A 20,604-nucleotide genomic window follows, 5' to 3' on the forward strand; every position below is an offset into this window, starting at 1 on the left:
CTATCTAGAAAAGGCCGCAGCCTTTCCACCCTCACCGGCGTCGTCCCCTTTGTGCGAAGGCTCTCCGGACCGCCCTTTTCCGGACTTAAAACACCGAGCCAAGGAATGGGAACCTCCGCAACCGGAGCATTCATGTTTGAAGCGACATGTGCCACCGAACTTACAGGAACCCTCATTAAATTGCCAGCAGAAACCCCTCCTCTTCGCGGCCGGCTGTCCCGGGGTCGCAGAACCACCGGCCCCCCCTGGAAAAAACTGATTCGGAGCCTTCGCAGACGACATGAGCCGCATCCACAGGCTGATGTCCTTGTGGTCCCACCGCAAGGACGGCCTAACCGCCTTCCGCTGCCGGAACTGTTCGTCGTACCGCAGCCAGGCCGACCCCCCGTAAACCCGATAGGCTTCCCCTACAGCGTCCATGTAGCAGAACAGGGCCGAGCAGTTTTCCGGCGCCTTTTCCCCTATGACGCCCGCCAGAATGGCAAAGGCCTGCAGCCAATTGTCGAAGGTCCGAGGGATAAGCCGATAGCGTCGCGCCTCCTCGTCCTCCTTCTTGCGCTCCTCCGGTTTAACCCTGTCCAGGTGAAACTTCTCGAGGGGCAACAGCGTGAAGATTTCCACGTACTCACCCTTCCAGATCTTCTCCCGGACTTCCTGCTTCAAATGTGCCCCCAACGGGCCCTCAAAACAAACATATACCTCACCTTTCGCTGAATCGTCCAGGCGAACAGCGTCCACCTTCCCCTCCTTCGCCGTCCCGGTCTTGTCCCCCGCCGCCCCGGCCGTCACCGCCACCACTGCCGGCGCACCAACAACCTGGGGAGCCCCCCCCCGGCTCCGTGCCCGAGCCCCCCGCCGGAGGCACCCAAGCCGCCGCTGGAGACAAGCGGCCCCCGTCCCCCGGGGGCAAACGCCCCAAGAGGTCCCGTAGACCCAGGAGGAAGCCCCTCAAACCCCCATCATCACCCCCTTCCGGGGTCCCCGCCCCCACTGGCCGGGACACCCCCACCCCCCGAGCCCCTCCAGCACTCCCACCCCCCACATCAAACAAGCCCCGCAAATCAGACAAAGCCAGAGAAGGAATTGTGACCTCACCTGTCTGCCCAGGGGGGGCGCCCCCAGCCGCCGATCCAGCCTCCCTCGTCGCCGACCGACCACCGACATCCTCTTCCACATCCGATCCGGACACCTCGCCTTCCGAACGATCGTCCCCGGGCACCGCCGACATCCGTCCACCAGGTGTCGCACTCCCGCCATCTGCAGAGCCGAGCGACAGGCGTCCACGCCCCCGTACTCCAGCTCCGCCCGACGGAGACCTCTGTGAACCAGCCGAACTTCCGATGACCCGGCCACGTGACTTGCCCCGCCGCGTCATCTCTCTGCGCCCAGCCGAGGCCGACTCCGAGTCCCGCCGATCACTGCTGCCACCGGCCGCCATGAAGCCGCTCCCACGCCGAGGCACCCCTCCGACCGGAGCATCGCCAGTAGGGGAGCCCGCCATTCCAGTAGCACCCCGGCGAGAGGGACGGGGAGAGACCGAAGGCCGCCTCCCCCCACTACCCCCAGAGCTCCGTCCATGCAGAGGATTCCTCCCAGAGGCGCGCACGGCCGCAGCAGGAGTACGCTTAGCCGGCGGCCCTGAAGGGTCCCTGTCGGGGCTCCTAGGATGACGCTAAGCTCGAGGGGAAGGGTCCGGTGAAAAACGCTCCGGCGGCCGTGACCGCCGAGCCCGCGGGACCGCAAGCCCCTCCGAATCCTGTGCAGAGTCCTGAACCCCCATCAACGTGGAGACCTGGGACCGGAGCCACTCAGTCCCCTTCACCGCGGCAGCGGCCTTGATTTGCTCCAGCAAAACGTCCAAATCCGCCATCACAGACCAGGGAAGCTGAGGTGAGATGCTCTGCAGTGAAAAAGGTGGGTGACCAAGCTTCTTCTTCCTTCGTCCGTTGAACTTCCACTGACCTCCAATCTGAGGGGCCACCCCTCCTAACTGTACCTCAACCCCTCCCAAACCTGATACACCAATCCCTGAATACCCCCCAACTCAAAACAATTTAATTTAACTCACACCTGCCCTGTCTCCCCTCTTCACATGGTCATGTCTGCCCTGCGCTATTTTTTTTTTTTTTTTTTTCGCTTCGGGCCTTGCTTTCTTGGTGTTTAACTCACACCCAACAAAAAGGAAAACCACAGTCTTTTAAGGCAGCAACACAGCAACAAGTCCATTCACCTGTGTATCTTTGGTGCTGTTCACACACAGCAAAGGATCAGTTCACCTGCTTGTAACTTTTCCAGCCTCAGCACCGACTTCCACAGCCTTCTGGTGTATGGAGATCATTCTCAATCACCTGTTAGGCTGTCTGCCTTATAAACCCCAGGCAAGACCTGGCCTGGAGCGTGGGGAGCAGCCACCCACCCATACCTTAACTGCTCCCAATAAGAGCCGGCCCGGATTCCGCTTTGCAGCCACACTAAAATAGAAAAATGTCAAACAGCACTAGCTGCTGCTGACACAGAATTACCGGCTCTTATCTCACCGAGGCCAGGAACCTCGGTGACACGTATCTTCCATCGACCACGGATCCATGTGCCCTGCCACACAATCTATACACTTCTATTATATATATAATATGCTAGTATAATAGTAATATATATATTCATACTTGGCATATACTAATCTATACACACTTATTATATACAATATGTACTAGTATACTACTAATATATACACTCAGTATCTCCACCCCTACTCACCTCCCAGCAACGCCCCTTGTCTCCACCCCTTCTCACCTCCCAGCAACGCCCCTTATCTCCACCCCTCTTATCTTCCAGCAACGCCCCTTGTCTCCACCCTCTCACCTCCCAGTAACGCCCCTTGTCTCCACCCCTTCTCACCTCCCAGCAACGCCCCTTGTCTCCACCCCTTCTCACCTCCCAGTAACGCCCCTTGTCTCCACCCCTTCTCACCTCCCAGTAACACCCCTTGTCTCCACCCCTTCTCACCTCCCAGTATTGCCCCTTGTCTCCACCCCTACTTACCTCCCAGTAATGCCCCCTTGTCTCTTTTACAATAGGTGCGGTCAGAGCTCCCATCCAAACAAACCAAAGAGGGTGTATACAATCATTATTTATTATATTTTATAATCAGTAACCAATTACATAGACCCCTCCCCCCCATACAATGTATGATCAACATTCAATCACCATCCCATAATAATATAAAACATGCCCCTCCCCCGTTTGTTTCGCCTTCATATCTGTTGTCAGTATACAATCACAATGGGCGGAGTCAGTTATCTGCTCAGTAATTAGAGATACAGACAGTGGCAGTAATCCGCTCTGATTATTTATTTCTTATAAACTCCACCAATCACATCACTTCCTGTCACTTCCTGTCATTGGGCTTCTAATATTAAACTATAATATCTATATAATGATATTCTATTACTACTACACTAATATACCATATAATTATACCAAGAGAACAAACACAGCATTCAGCATACACAGCAGCCAATCAGCTTCAAGCTTGATGCCTATTGGTTGAGTGTGTTGTGGGCGGAGTCACATTAACTGTCACAGTGCTGGGCAGGCTATAAAAGGCAGAACACAGCTGGAATCAGCCAGTGTTCTCTAAGTGTGATTGGTGAACATATCTCTCTGCGTTCCACTGAGACATCCGCCATCTTTACTTCTACTGATCATAGCAAAGTATGTACCAATTTATCTTTATACTTATATACATTATATACTAGGATAATACACATTATATACTGTATATATATATACCAATCTTCTTCTTTTTTTTAATTTTATTAAGGGTTTGAGATAAGTCTGTACAACAAAAATATAAATTATAATCATGTAATTTACCAATATAGGAAAAAGTATGGTTCTTACATCATTTATAATACAAATATATAACAATCACAATCTCTTATCCCAATTTATCTGCAGTCCCCGACTTCTATTCCTATACATCCAACTTATTTATATACCGATCTATACACTTCTATTATATCCATTATATACTAGGATAATACACATTATATACTGTATATATATATACAGGGCCGGTGATAGAAATCATGGGGCCCCGTACAGCCTACCTGACAGAGCCCCCCTCCACCTCACCGCTGACCCCATGCTGTCACAGCGGGGGGGGGGGGGAGGGTAAAATCAGGGAGACGGGTGGGAGGAGCATGTTACATATTACACCCTAAAAACAGATGAAAGATGTAACATGTTCCCAATGGTGAACTTCTCCTTTAACCCCTTGCCTATCGGGCACTTTCACCCCCCTTCCTGCCCAGATCAATTTTCAGCTTTCAGCGCTCTCACACTTTGAATGACAATTGCGCGGTCATGCTACACTGTACCCATATGAAATTTTTATCATTTTTTTCACACAAATAGAGCTTTCTTTTGGTGGAATTTAATCATCTCTGGGTTTTTTATTTCTTACAAAAAAAAAGAAAAAAGACAGAAAATTTTGAAAAAAAAATAAGTTTTTCTCCTTCACTGATGTGCGCTGATGAGGCGGCACTGATGGGCACTGATGGGCTGCACTGATGGGCTGCACTGATGAGGTGGCACTTATTGGCACTGATGAGGCAGCACTGATGGGCACTGATAGGCTGCACTGATGAGGTGGCACTGATGAGGAGGTACTAATATGCCGCACTGATGAGCACTGATAGGTGGCACTGATATAGGTGGCACAGAGGTGGCTGTGGACAGGGAAGGGATACAGAGGTGGACAGGGGAGGGATACAGAGGTGGACAGGGGAGGGATACAGAGGTGGACAGGGGAGGGATACAGAGGTGGCTGTAGACGGGGGGGGGGGGTACAGTGGAGGCTATGGAAAGGGGAGGGGGTGAACAGAGGTGGCTGTAGACAGGGGGGTACAGAGGTGGTGGCTGTGGAAAGGGGGGGGTGGCAGTGGTGGCTGTGGACAGGAGGGGTGGCTGTGGATGGGGGGGTACAGAGGTGGCTGTGAACAAGGGGGGTACAGAGGTGGCTGTGAACAAGTGGGGTACAGAGGTGGCTGTGGACAGGTGGGTGAACAGAGGTGGCTGTAGAGGGGGGGGGGGTACAGTGGAGGCTATGGAAAGGGGAGGGGGTGAACAGAGGTGGCTGTAGACAGGGGGGTACAGAGGTGGTGGCTGTGGAAAGGGGGGGTGGCAGTGGTGGCTGTGGACAGGAGGGGTGGCTGTGGATGGGGGGGTACAGAGGTGGCTGTGGATGGGGGGTACAGAGGTGGCTGTGAACAAGGGGGATACAGAGGTAGCTGTGAACAAGTGGGGTACAGAGGTGGCTGTGGACAGGGGGGTACAGAGGTGGCTGTGGACAGGAGAGAGGCAGTGGTGGCTGTGGAAAGAGAGGGTGGCAGTGGAAAGGGGGGGGGGCAGTGGTGGCTGTGAACAGGAGGGGTGGCTGTGGATGGGGGGTTACAGAGGTGGCTGTGGATGGGGGGGGGGTACAGTGGTGGCTGTGAACAAGGAGGGTACAGAGGTGGCTGTGAACAAGGGGGGTACAGAGATGTCTGTGGACAGGGGAGGGATACAGAGGTGGCTGTGGACAGGGGAGGGATACAGAGGTGGCTGTGGACAGGGGAGGGATACAGAGGTGGCTGTGGACAGGGGGGTACAGAGTGTGTGGTTGTTTTTTGGGGTAGACAGCGAAATTGCATGGGGAGGGGGGCCCAAGAAAATGCTTGCCCAGGGTCCAAACAATATTAAAGACGGCCCTGCATTTGGGTCGGCAGTTCTGTTACACCTAACACATAGCATGTACATAGCAAAAATTACACCCCAAAATACATTCTGCTACACCTCCTGAATATGGCGATAACTTAAAGCGGAGTTCCAGCCATTTACTCACCTGTCCAACGGTCCAGCGATGCGGCCGCCGGAAGCCTCGATCCTCTCCCTCGGCGCCGGCATCACTGCTGTGGGCACCCGGCTGTTACAGTTTGCGGCTTCACAGCCGGGTACCCACTGCGCATGCGCGAGTCGCGCTGCGCGCCGTGATTGGCCGGCAATCTTCTGGGACCTCTGACGTGTCCCAGAAGATTGCAGGGAGGGAGGGGGAGAGGAGAACTTCCGCTCAGGGCGCCGCGGCGCTCCGAGCGGAAGTGGGAGCGGGTGCCTGTCAAAACTAGGTACCCGCTCCCCCCCCCAAAAAATGACATGCCAAATGTGGCATGTCGGGGGGTCAGGACTCCCTAAAGCGGAAGTTCCACTTTTGGGTGGAACTCCGCTTTAAGAGAAAAGGATTTTATGGTAAGTCAAAAATCCAGTTTTATTTTAATTAAAAAAAAAAAAAAGTAAACATCCCTTGTGACAGCAATAAGCATGTGACAGACCCTCTTTATGGAGAGATTTGGGGTCTATTCGACCACCCCTTGTCTCCGCCCCTTCTCACCTCCCAGTAACGCCCCTTGTCTCTTTTACAATAGGTGCGGTCAGAGCTCCCATCCAAACAAAGCAAAGAGGGTGTATACAATCATTATTTATTATATTTTATAATCAGTAACCAATTACATAGACCCCTCCCCCCCATACAATGTATGATCAACATTCAATCACCATCCCATAATAATCAACAACATACCCCCCCCCCCCAATACAATGAATGTTGTTGATTATCATGGGATGGTGATAAAGGGTTATTCATACATTGCATGGGGGTGGGGTTTTTATGAATAACCCTTTATCACCATCCCATGATAATCAACAGAATGCCCCCCCCCCCCATACAATGTATTAATAACCTTCCATCACCATCCCATAATATTAAATATCATGCCCCTCCCCCATTTATTTTTCGCCATCATATCTGTGGTCAGTATACAATCACAATGGGCGGAGTCAGTTATCTGCTCAGTAATTAGAGATACAGACAGTGGCAGTAATCCGCTCTGATTATTTATTTCTTATAAACTCCACCAATCACATCACTTCCTGTCACTTCCTGTCATTGGGCTTCTAATATTAAACTATAATATCTATATAATGATATTCTATTACTACTACACTAATATACTATATAATTATACCAAGAGAACAAACACAGCATTCAGCATACACAGCAGCCAATCAGCTTCAAGCTTGATGCCTATTGGTTGAGTGTGTTGTGGGCGGAGTCACATTAACTGTCACAGTGCTGGGCAGGGTATAAAAGGCAGAACACAGCTGGGATCAGTCAGTGTTCTCTAAGTGTGATTGGTGAACATATCTCTCTGCGTTCCACTGAGACATCCGCCATCTTTACTTCTACTGATCATAGCAAAGTATGTACCAATTTATCTTTATACTTATATACATTATATACTAGGATAATACACATTATATACTGTATATATATATATACCAATCTATACACTTCTATTATATACATTATATACTAGGATAATACATTATATACTGTATATATATATATACCAATCTTCTTCTTTTTTTTTTTTAATTTTATTAAGGGTTTGAGATAAGTCTGTACAACAAAAATATAAATTATAATCATGTAATTTACCAATGTAGGAAAAAGTATGGTTCTTACATCATTTTTAATACAAATATATAACAATCACAATCTCTTATCCCAATTTATCTGCAGTCCCCGACTTCTATTCCTATACATCCAACTTATTTATATACCGATCTATACACTTCTATTATATACATTATATACTAGGATAATACACATTATATACTGTATATATATATATACCAATCTATACACTTCTATTATATATATATATATATATATATACAGGGCCGGTGATAGAAATCATGGGGCCCCCGTACAGCCTACCTGACAGAGCCCCCCTCCACCTCACCGCTGACCCCATGCTGTCACAGCGGGGGGGGGGGGGGGGAGGGTAAAATTGGGGAGACGGGTGGGAGGAGCATGTTACATATTCCACCCTAAAAACAGATGAAAGATGTAACATGTTCCCAATGGTGAACTTCTCCTTTAACCCCTTGCCTACCGGGCACTTTCACCCCCCTTCCTGCCCAGCTCAATTTTCAGCTTTCAGCGCTCTCACACTTTGAATGACAATTGCGCGGTCATGCTACACTGTACCCATATGAAATTTTTATCATTTTTTTCACACAAATAGAGCTTTCTTTTGGTGGAATTTAATCACCTCTGGGTTTTTTATTTCTTACAAAAAAAAAAGAAAAAAGACAGAAAATTTTGAAAAAAAAATAAGTTTTTCTCCTTCACTGATGTGCGCTGATGAGGCGGCACTGATGGGCACTGATGGGCTGCACTGATGAGGTGGCACTGATGAGGTGGCACTTATTGGCACTGATGAGGCGGCACTGATGGGCACTGATAGGCTGCACTGATGAGGTGGCACTGATGAGGAGGTACTAATATGCCACACTGATGAGCACTGATAGGTGGCACTGATATAGGTGGCACAGAGGTGGCTGTGGACAGGGGAGGGATACAGAGGTGGACAGGGGAGGGATACAGAGGTGGCTGTGGACAGGTGGGTGAACAGAGGTGGCTGTAGACGGGGGGGGGGGGGGCTACAGTGGAGGCTATGGAAAGGGGAGGGGGTGAACAGAGGTGGCTGTAGACAGGGGGGTACAGAGGTGGTGGCTGTGGAAAGGGGGGGGTGGCAGTGGTGGCTGTGGACAGGAGGGGTGGCTGTGGATGGGGGGGTACAGAGGTGGCTGTGAACAAGGGGGGTACAGAGGTGGCTGTGAACAAGTGGGGTACAGAGGTGGCTGTGGACAGGAGAGAGGCAGTGGTGGCTGTGGAAAGAGAGGGTGGCAGTGGAAAGGGGGGGGGGGCAGTGGTGGCTGTGAACAGGAGGGGTGGCTGTGGATGGGGGGTTACAGAGGTGGCTGTGGATGGGGGGGGGTACAGTGGTGGCTGTGAACAAGGAGGGTACAGAGGTGGCTGTGAACAAGGGGGGTACAGAGATGTCCGTGGACAGGGGAGGGATACAGAGGTGGCTGTGGACAGGGGAGGGATACAGAGGTGGCTGTGGACAGGGGAGGGATACAGAGGTGGCTGTGGACAGGGGAGGGATACAGAGGTGGCTGTGGACAGGGGAGGGATACAGAGGTGGACAGGGGAGGGATACAGAGGTGGCTGTGGACAGGTGGGTGAACAGAGGTGGCTGTAGACGGGGGGGGTACAGTGGAGGCTATGGAAAGGGGAGGGGGTGAACAGAGGTGGCTGTAGACAGGGGGGTACAGAGGTGGTGGCTGTGGAAAGGGGGGGGGTGGGGTGGCAGTGGTGGCTGTGGACAGGAGGGGTGGCTGTGGATGGGGGGGGGTACAGAGGTGGCTGTGGATGGGGGGGTACAGAGGTGGCTGTGGATGGGGGGTACAGAGGTGGCTGTGAACAAGGGGGGTACAGAGGTGGCTGTGGACAGGAGAGAGGCAGTGGTGGCTGTGGAAAGAGAGGGTGGCAGTGGAAAGGGGGGGGGGCAGTGGTGGCTGTGAACAGGAGGGGTGGCTGTGGATGGGGGGTTACAGAGGTGGCTGTGGACAGGAGAGAGGCAGTGGTGGCTGTGGAAAGAGAGGGTGGCAGTGGAAAGGAGGGGTGGCTGTGGATGGGGGGTTACAGAGGTGGCTGTGGATGGGGGGGGGGTACAGTGGTGGCTGTGAACAAGGAGGGTACAGAGATGTCCGTGGACAGGGGAGGGATACAGAGGTGGCTGTGGACAGGGGAGGGATACAGAGGTGGCTGTGGACAGGGGAGGGATACAGAGGTGGCTGTGGACAGGGGAGGGATACAGAGGTGGCTGTGGACAGGGGGGTACAGAGTGTGTGGTTGTTTTTTGGGGTAGACAGCGAAATTGCATGGGGAGGGGGGCCCAAGAAAATGCTTGCCCAGGGTCCAAACAATATTAAAGACGGCCCTGCATTTGGGTCGGCAGTTCTGTTACACCTAACACATAGCATGTACATAGCAAAAATTACACCCCAAAATACATTCTGCTACTCCTCCTGAATATGGCGATAACTTAAGAGAAAAGGATTTTATGATAAGTCAAAAATCCAGTTTTATTTTAATTAAAAAAAAAAAAAAAGTAAACATCCCTTGTGACAGCAATAAGCATGTGACAGACCCTCTTTATGGAGAGATTTGGGGTCTATTCGACCACCCCTTGTCTCCACCCCTTCTCACCTCCCAGTAACGCCCCCTTGTCTCCACCCCTTCTCACCTCCCAGTAACGCCCCTTGTTTCTTTTACAATAGGTGCGGTCAGAGCTCCCATCCAAACAAAGCAAAGAGGGTGTATACAATCATTATTTATTATATTTTATAATCAGTAACCAATTACATAGACCCCTCCCCCCCATACAATGTATGATCAACATTCAATCACCATCCCATAATAATCAACAACATACCCCCCCCCCCAATACAATGAATGTTGTTGATTATCATGGGATGGTGATAAAGGGTTATTCATACATTGCATGGGGGTGGGGTTTTTATGAATAACCCTTTATCACCATCCCATGATAATCAACAGAATGCCCCCCCCCCCCCATACAATGTATGAATAACCTTCCATCACCATCCCATAATATTAAATACCATGCCCCTCCCCCATTTATTTTTCGCCTTCATATCTGTTGTCAGTATACAATCACAATGGGCGGAGTCAGTTATCTGCTCAGTAATTAGAGATACAGACAGTGGCAGTAATCCGCTCTGATTATTTATTTTTTATAAACTCCACCAATCACATCACTTCCTGTCACTTCCTGTCATTGGGCTTCTAATATTAAACTATAATATCTATATAATGATATTCTATTACTACTACACTAATATACTATATAATTATACCAAGAGAACAAACACAGCATTCAGCATGCACAGCAGCCAATCAGCTTCAAGCTTGATGCCTATTGGTTGAGAATTGTGGGCGGAGTCACATTAACTGTCACAGTGCTGGGCAGGCTATAAAAGGCAGAGTCAGAGCTGGGATCAGTCAGTGTTCTCTAAGTGTGATTGGTGAACATATCTCTCTGCGTTCCACTGAGACATCCGCCATCTTTACTTCTACTGATCATAGCAAAGTATGTACCAATTTATCTTTATACTTATATACATTATATACTAGGATAATACACATTATATACTGTATATATATATATACCAATCTTCTTCTTTTTTTTTTTAATTTTATTAAGGGTTTGAGATAAGTCTGTACAACAAAAATATAAATTATAATCATGTAATTTACCAATGTAGGAAAAAGTATGGTTCTTACATCATTTATAATACAAATATATAACAATCACAATCTCTTATCCCAATTTATCTGCAGTCCCCGACTTCTATTCCTATACATCCAACTTATTTATATACCGATCTATACACTTCTATTATATACATTATATACTAGGATAATACACATTATATACTGTATATATATATACCAATCTATACACTTCTATTATATACATTATATACTGTATATATATATACACAGGGCCGGTGATAGAAATCATGGGGCCCCGTACAGCCTACCTGACAGAGCCCCCCTCGACCTCACCGCTGACCCCATGCTGTCACAGCGCGGGGGGGGGGGGGGGTAAAATCGGGTAAACGGGTGGGAGGAGCATGTTACATATTCCACCCTAAAAACAGGTGAAAGATGTAACATGTTCCCAATGGTGAACTTATCCTTTAACCCCTTGCCTACCGGGCACTTTCACCCCCCTTCCTATCCAGGCCAATTTTCAGCTTTCAGCGCTCTCACACTTTGAATGACAATTGCGCGGTCATGCTACACTGTACCCATATGAAATTTTTATCATTTTTTTCACACAAATAGAGCTTTCTTTTGGTGGAATTTAATCATCTCTGGGTTTTTTATTTCTTACAAAAAAAAAAGAAAAAAGACAGAAAATTTTGTAAAAAAAATAAGTTTTTCTCCTTCACTGATGGGCACTGATAGGCTGCACTGATGAGGTGGCACTGATGAGGTGGCACTTATTGGCACTGATGAGGCGGCACTGATGGGCACTGATAGGCTGCACTGATGAGGTGGCACTGATGAGGAGGTACTAATATGCTGCACTGATGAGCACTGATAGGTGGCACTGATAGGCGGCATTGATGAGCACTGATAGGTGGCACTTCTGGGCACTGATAGGTGGCACTGCTGGGCACTGAGAGTTGGCACTGCGGGACACTGAGAGGCGGCACTGATGGGCGGCACTGATGGGCACTGAGAGGCGGCACTGCTGGACACTGATAGGTGGCACTGATGAGCACTGATAGGTGGCACTTCTGGGCACTGATAGGTGGCACTGCTGGGCACTGAGAGTTGGCGCTGCGGGACACTGAGAGGCGGCACTGATGGGCACTGAGAGGCGGCACTGCTGGACACTGATGGGTGGCACTGATGAGCACTGATGGGCGGCACTGATGAGCACTGATGGGCAGCACCATCAGTGCCCACACTCAGTGCCCATAGTGCTGCTAATCAGTGCCCATCAGTGCCTAGATGAGCAGGCACTGATGGGCACTGACTGGCAGCACTATGGGCACTGATTGTGGGAACTGATGGGGGGGCACTGATGGGGGCACTGTGGGCACTGATGGTGAGCACTTGTGTTATTTTATTTACCTCTTGTGTAATCAGGGCACTGGTGATCGGTGCCCTGATTACATTCCTCTGTGTCCCCTAAGCGCTGATTGGCTCTCCTCTTCCTCACACTGCAGTCTCTGTGTGAGGAAGGAGCGCTGGCGATGAGAGAGGAGAGATATGTTTACATATGAGATCATCTCTCATTGGACGGTCCGATCACGTGGTAAATGGCCGCTGTGATTGGCCATTTACCACGATCTGTGATTGGCTGTGTCCAAGGGACACGGCCAACACAGATTTTCCCCGATGCGCGCTCGCGGGAGTGGGCGGGGAGCGTGTCTCTGGGAGGTATAAAGACGACCTCCCGGAAATTAGAGCCGTCTTTCAGCTATAGCGCGGGGCGGAAGAAGTTAATAACCATTCCTATTGTAGAATGACACCGATTATAAAGCAGCAGAGCCTTCTGTCTTATCTTAGATCTTTTATCACAAGCGGTAATTAGATGGGAGGAGCTCAGGAGTGATCGGACCCCAGTCTCCACCCCCCATAGCTTTCCTGCCTGGAATCTGTCCCAGCGCCCCCACCAATCATAACTGGAGCTGAATGGGACAGATGTCAGTGTTTGGATGCCGTTCAGAGAGCGCCCACATATACCACAGACTTGTGTCCTCTTACATCAGGATAACTCTGATCGGTCACATTTAGGACGTCGGCCTTTTCACATTTTTTTTTTAACCTGAATTGGCACGGGGGGGTAAGTGGGGGTAACCAGGCACAAGCCCATTTACATGGGGACTCGCTAGACCTACATGGAGCTTCCAATCAGTCCCCAGAAAAACTAACAGGCAAACCTAATTGGAAAGCTGGGGTGAAAGGTTCTTAAAAGGGGAGTGGTTTGAGGGGAGGCAAAAATGCAGCTCAGCTGTGTGTTTTTACTAACCCCCACCCTAAACACAAGTGTAAAGTAGCATCTAACTGTGTGCTGATGATGATGATGATGATGATGATTATGATGATGATGATTATGTTGCTCACAGCACAGCGGGTTCTCTATGGATCTGCTGTGTGTTGCAGACTATAACACAGCACAGCCATAACACAGTCAGCACCCAACAGATCTGTGACACTGAGAGACATAGAGAGCCGCCTGCTGTGCTCTGACAATGCAACAGAATGCTAATGATTATCATCAGGGCTTTTTTTCTCAGAGAATAGGTGCAGGAACTCCCCCTTTCCAAATTACACTTGTCTCCGCCCCCTACCTTCCTCCTTTCCTTGATTCCACCCCTTCCCCACCTCCTACTACCGCCCCTTTTAGAGAATACAGAACCAAGTATTATTGTGTGATACTAGTAATAATACCAAGAATAGCAGTATAATAGATCTCCTGCAGCCAAAAAAACAATAGACCCCCTCAGCAACAGTAGATCCCACTAGCAACAATAGACCACCCACATCAAAATACCCCCAGGAACAATAGACCCCCAGCAGCAACAACAGATCTCCCTGTAGACCGCATCAATAGACCCTCCAGAAGGCTGACACAATAAACTGTTCCCTCAACAGAAAATCCCTCCCAGCAACAATTGACCCCCCACAGCAACATAAGACCAAACCCAGCTACAATAGATCTGCCACAAGCAACAATAGACGTGCCCCCAATAAAAATAGATCCCTTTCAGAAATAATAGACCCCCTCAGCAACAGTAGACCCCCCCAGCAACAATAATCCCCCGCAAAAATATATCTCCTCCAGCAACAATAGATCCTCCAGCATCAACACACTGTAGCAAACCCAGCACTCCTTTCTATTACATACATTCAGTGCTGGAGGTGGCGGAACTGCGTTCCCCCGCATTCCCGCTGAAAAAAAGCCCTGATTATCATCATCCTAAGCAGACAGCAGGGAGTCTGAGGACTGCACTTTCCTGAGTCACCTATCTGACCTGTCAGACACTTTGCCAGGTGCATGGGATAGAAGTCAGAAGAACTCTGAGCCTCCTCAGTGATCAATCTCTCCCTCGGGCTGCAGAGCTGACACTTTCTGAGGCAGGGAAGCGGCTCCACATTTCAATCCATCCGCCAGGGAAGGCGCAGAAAGTGGACAGCCGGAACTTTAATCTATGTGGCTGCACAGGGGAAGAGCGGCGCGGGATAATGTGCCTGCGCGGGATAATGTGCCTGCGTGGGATAATGTGCCTGCGCAGGATAATGTGCCTGCGCAGGATAATGTGCCTGCGCGGGATAATGTGCCTGCGCCCGAAAATGTCCCTCCTCTGCTCTCACCTCCTGGGCCCCTCTGTTGATCTAAGGGGGCCCAGGAAATTACTATAATCCCTAAAATGAGGTGGGTGTGGGGCTGTGGGTTATAAAGTCCTATTTATTTTTTTTAGCTAGAAATTAACTGTAAATCTACCCGGGGCCCCCTGTGGAGTTTTTGAGGCCCGGGCCCCGGTACAACAGGGCTGCCTGTACTGCCTTATCAGCGGCCCTGTATATATATATATACCAATCTATACACTTCTATTATATACATTATATGCTAGTATAATATTAATATACAAATATATATATGTATTTTTGGCATAAACTAATCTATATATATATAAGGGCTGCGCATCTTCACTCACCTCACGATTCAATTAGATTACGATTATTAGGGCAACGATTCGATTCCGCGATGCATCACAATTACTGCCCAATGCCCAGCCCATAGTGCACTGCAAACATATAGGAGGTCTTCTCAGGGATGTGATATATACATGGCGGTGTATGGGGGTCTGAGGAGACCTCCATACACCCCCATGTATATATCACATCCCTGAGGAGACCTTCATACACCCCCATGTATATATCACATCCCTGAGGAGACCCCCATACACCGCCATGTATATATCACATCACTGAGGAGACCCCCATACACTGCCATGTATATATCACATCCCTGAGGAGACCCCCATACACCGCCATGTATATATCACATCCCTGAGGAGACCCCCATACACCGCCATGTATATATCACATCCCTGAGGAGACCCCCATACACCACCATGTATATATCACATCCCTGAGGAGACCCCCATACACCGCCATGTATATATCACATCACTGAGGAGACCCCCATACACCGCCATGTATATATCACATCCCTGAGGAGACCCCCATACACCGCCATGTATATATCACATCCCTGAGGAGACCCCCATACACCGCCATGTATATATCACATCCCTGAGGAGACCCCCATACACCGCCATGTATATATCACATCTCTGAGGAGACCCCCATACACCGCCATGTATATATCACTTCCCTGAGGAGACCCCCATACACCGCCATGTATATATCACATCCCTGAGGAGACCCCCATACACCGCCATGTATATATCACATCCCTGAGGAGACCCCCATACACCGCCATGTATATAATCACATCCCTGAGGAGACCTCCATACACCGCCATGTATATATCACATCCCTGAGGTGACCCCCATACACCGCCATGTATATATCACATCCCTGAGGAGACCCCCATACACCGCCATGTATATATCACATCTCTGAGGAGACCCCCATACACCGCCATGTATATATCACATCCCCGAGGAGACCCCCATACACCGCCATGTATATATCACATCTCTGAGGAGACCCCCATACACCGCCATGTATATATCACATCCCTGAGGAGACCCCCATACACCGCCATGTATATATCACATCCCTGAGGAGACCCCCATACACCGCCATGTATATATCACATCCCTGAGGAGACCTCCATACACCGCCATGTATATATCACATCCCCGAGGAGACCCCATACACCGCCATGTATATATCACATCCCTGAGGAGACCCCCATACACTGCCATGTATATATCACATCCCCGAGGAGACCTCCATACACCGCCATGTATATATCACATCCCTGAGGAGACCCCCATACACCGCCATGTATATATCACATCCCTGAGGAGACCTCCATACACCCCCATGTATATATCACATCCCTGAGGAGACCCCCATACACCGCCATGTATATATCACATCCCTGAGGAGACCCCCATACACCGCCATGTATATATCACATCCCTGAGGAGACCCCCATACACCGCCATGTATATATCACATCCCTGAGGAGACCCCCATACACCGCCATGTATATATCACATCCCTGAGGAGACCTCCATACACCGCCATGTATATATCACATCCCTGAGGAGACCCCCATACACCGCCATGTATATATCACATCTCTAAAGAGACCCCCATACAACGCCATGTATATATCACATCCCCGAGGAGACCCCCATACACCGCCATGTATATATCACATCCCTGAGGAGACCCCCATACACCGCCATGTATATATCACATCCCTGAGGAGACCCTCATACACCGCCATGTATATATCACATCCCTGAGGAGACCCCCATACACTGCCATGTATATATCACATCCCTGAGGAGACCCCCATACACCACCATGTATATATCACATCCCTGAGGAGACCCCCATACACCGCCATGTATATATCACATCCCTGAGGAGACCCCCATACACTGCCATGTATATATCACATCCCTGAGGAGACCCCCATACACCACCATGTATATATCACATCCCTGAGGAGACCCCCATACACTGCCATGTATATATCACTTCCCTGATATCCCTGAGGAGACCCCCATACACTGCCATGTATATATCACATCCCTGAGGAGACCCCCATACATCGCCATGTATATATCACATCCCTGAGGAGACCCCCATACATCGCCATGTATATATCACATCCCTGAGGAGACCTCCATACACTGCCATGTATATATCACATCCCTGAGGAGACCCCCATACACCGCCATGTATATATCACATCCCTGAGGAGACCCCCATACACCGCCATGTATATATCACATCCCTGAGGAGACCCTCATACACTGCCATGTATATATCACATCCCTGAGGAGACCCTCATACACCGCCATGTATATATCACATCCCTGAGGAGACCTCCATACACTGCCATGTATATATCACATCCCTGAGGAGACCCCCATACACCGCCATGTATATATCACATCCCTGAGGAGACCCCCATACACCGCCATGTATATATCACATCCCTGAGGAGACCTCCATACACCGCCATGTATATATCACATCCCTGAGGAGACCCCCATACACCACCATGTATATATCACATCCCTGAGGAGACCCCCATACACTGCCATGTATATATCACATCCCTGAGGAGATCTCCATACACTGCCATGTATATATCACTTCCCTGATATCCCTGAGGAGACCCCCATACACCGCCATGTATATATCACATCCCTGAGGAGACCCCCATACACTGCCATGTATATATCACATCCCTGAGGAGACCCCCATATACTGCCATGTATATATCACATCCCTGAGGAGACCCCCATACATCGCCATGTATATATCACATCCCTGAGGAGACCTCCATACACCGCCATGTATATATCACATCCCTGAGGAGACCTCCATACACCGCCATGTATATATCACATCCCTGAGGAGACCTCCATACACCAGTGTATGGGGGTCTCCTCAGGGATATCAGGGAAGTGATATATACATGGCGGTGTATGGGGGTCTCCTCAGGGATGTGATATATACATGGCGGTGTATGGAGATCTCCTCAGGGATGTGATATATACATGGCGGTGTATGGGGGTCTCCTCAGGGATGTGATATATACATGGCGGTGTATGGAGGTCTCCTCAGGGATGTGATATATACATGGCAGTGTATGGGGGTCTCCTCAGGGATGTGATATATACATGGCAGTGTATGGAGGTCTCCTCAGGGATGTGATATATACATGGCGGTGTATGGGGGTCTCCTCAGGGATATGATATATATATTCTATATATGGCATTGGATGGGGGTCTCAGGGATATCCGGGTTGGAGAATCCCCGGTGCTCTGCCCATAACGGATAGTCCGGCTCCCCCTCTCCCTCAGTGTGCTCCCCCTGTCCGCCCCCTCACCTGGCTCTGCCGCTCCCCCTGTCCGCCCCCTCACCTGGCTCTGCCGCTCCCCCTGTCCGCCCCCTCACCTGGCTCTGCCGCTCCCCCTGGCAGTGTCATTTCAACAACATTTGTAATAGTATTTGAAGACTTAGATTAGTACCTGATCAGTGATGATGACAGTCACTGCAGACGCCTGAGCCAAGGAGGACTGGGAGTTGGGGTCCGGGACGCTCACTCGGGGGTCTCCCTCTGTCCACAGAGGCCTGTGTGAGGAGGATGGAGGACACTCGCTGGAGGAGGAGGAGGAGGACCAGCGCACATGTGGGAGCGGGGGATGTTCGCTCCGACACTCAAGTCTCCCGCAGTAGAGTAGAGATGACCGTCCTCACGTGCCGATCCCGCCAGGAAGCCGGCACTGCACTCCGGTAATCACAGGCAGTGAGACATTTCCCAATCTGTGCAGCTGCTGATCGGGAAGTGTCAACACCCCTAATATATATATATATATACCACCAATCTATACACTTCTATTATATATATTATATGCTAGTATAATGTTAATATATATATATATATACACACACTATATATATATATATATATATATATATATATATATATATACTAATATATATATATATACTTGGCATATACTAATATATATATATATATATATATACCAATCTATACACTTTTATTATATACATTATATGCTAGGATAATATTACTATACATATATATATATATACATACTTGGCATATACTAATATATACACACCTATTATATACATTATGTATTAGTATACTACTAATATATACACTCAGTATCTCCACCCCTTCTCACCTCCCAGCAACGCCCCTTGTCTCCACCCCTTCTCACCTCCCAGTAACGCCCCTTGTCTCTTTTACAATAGGTGCGGTCAGAGCTCCCATCCAAACAAACCAAAGAGGGTGTATACAATCATTATTTATTATATTTTATAATCAGTAACCAATTACATAGACCCCTCCCCCCCCCCAATGACCATGTTTCCATCACCATCCCATAATAATCAAGAACAGCCCCCCCATACAATGTATGCATAATCCTTTACCACCATCCCATAATAATAAATACCATGCCCCCCTCCCCATACAATGTATGAATAACCTTCCATCGCCATCCCATAATATTAAATACCATGCGCCCCTCCCCCATTTGTTTTGCCTTCATATTTGTTGTCAGTACACAATCACAATGGGCGGAGTCAGTTATCTGCTCAGTAATTAGAGATACAGACAGTGGCAGTAATCCGCTCTGATTATTTATTTCTTATAAACTCCACCAATCACATCACTTCCTGTCACTTCCTGTCATTGGGCTTCTAATATTAAACTATAATATCTATATAATGATATTCTATTACTACTACACTAATATACTATATAATTATACCAAGAGAACAAACACAGCATTCAGCATGCACAGCAGCCAATCAGCTTCAAGCTTGATGCCTATTGGTTGAGTGTTGTGGGCGGAGTCACATTAACTGTCACAGTGCTGGGCAGGCTATAAAAGGCAGAGTCAGAGCTGGGATCAGTCAGTGTTCTCTAAGTGTGATTGGTGAACATATCTCTCTGCGTTCCACTGAGACATCCGCCATCTTTACTTCTACTGATCATAGCAAAGTATGTACCAATTTATCTTTATACTTATATACATTATATACTAGGATAATACACATTATATACTGTATATATATATACCAATCTTTTTTTTTTTTTTTTTTTTTTATTAAGGGTTTGAGATAAGTCTGTACAACAAAAATATAAATTATAATCATGTAATTTACCAATGTAGGAAAAAGTATGGTTCTTACATCATTTTTAATACAAATATATAACAATCACAATCTCTTATCCCAATTTATCTGCAGTCCCCGACTTCTATTCCTATACATCCAACTTATTTATATACCAATCTATACACTTCTATTATATACTGTATATACTAGGATAATACACATTATATACT

The 20,604-nt window shown here is 48.6% G+C and overlaps 1 protein-coding gene across 1 annotated transcript; it reads right to left on the reverse strand.

The window, feature by feature from the left end:
* On the reverse strand, positions 1 to 19,753 carry LOC309568387 (uncharacterized protein; the record flags this gene model as incomplete). The annotated part of the gene is made up of 2 exons (XM_082274046.1): positions 1 to 797; positions 19,741 to 19,753. The coding sequence occupies 2 exons, from the start codon at positions 19,751 to 19,753 to the stop codon at positions 1 to 3; spliced, it is 810 nt and encodes a 269-aa protein (XP_082130172.1).
* Between the last annotated feature and the right edge of the window lie 851 nt (positions 19,754 to 20,604).

This window comes from Pelophylax lessonae (genome assembly GCF_965119305.1).
Source record: "Pelophylax lessonae genome assembly, chromosome: 12".
In the NCBI taxonomy this organism is placed as follows: domain Eukaryota; kingdom Metazoa; phylum Chordata; class Amphibia; order Anura; family Ranidae; genus Pelophylax; species Pelophylax lessonae.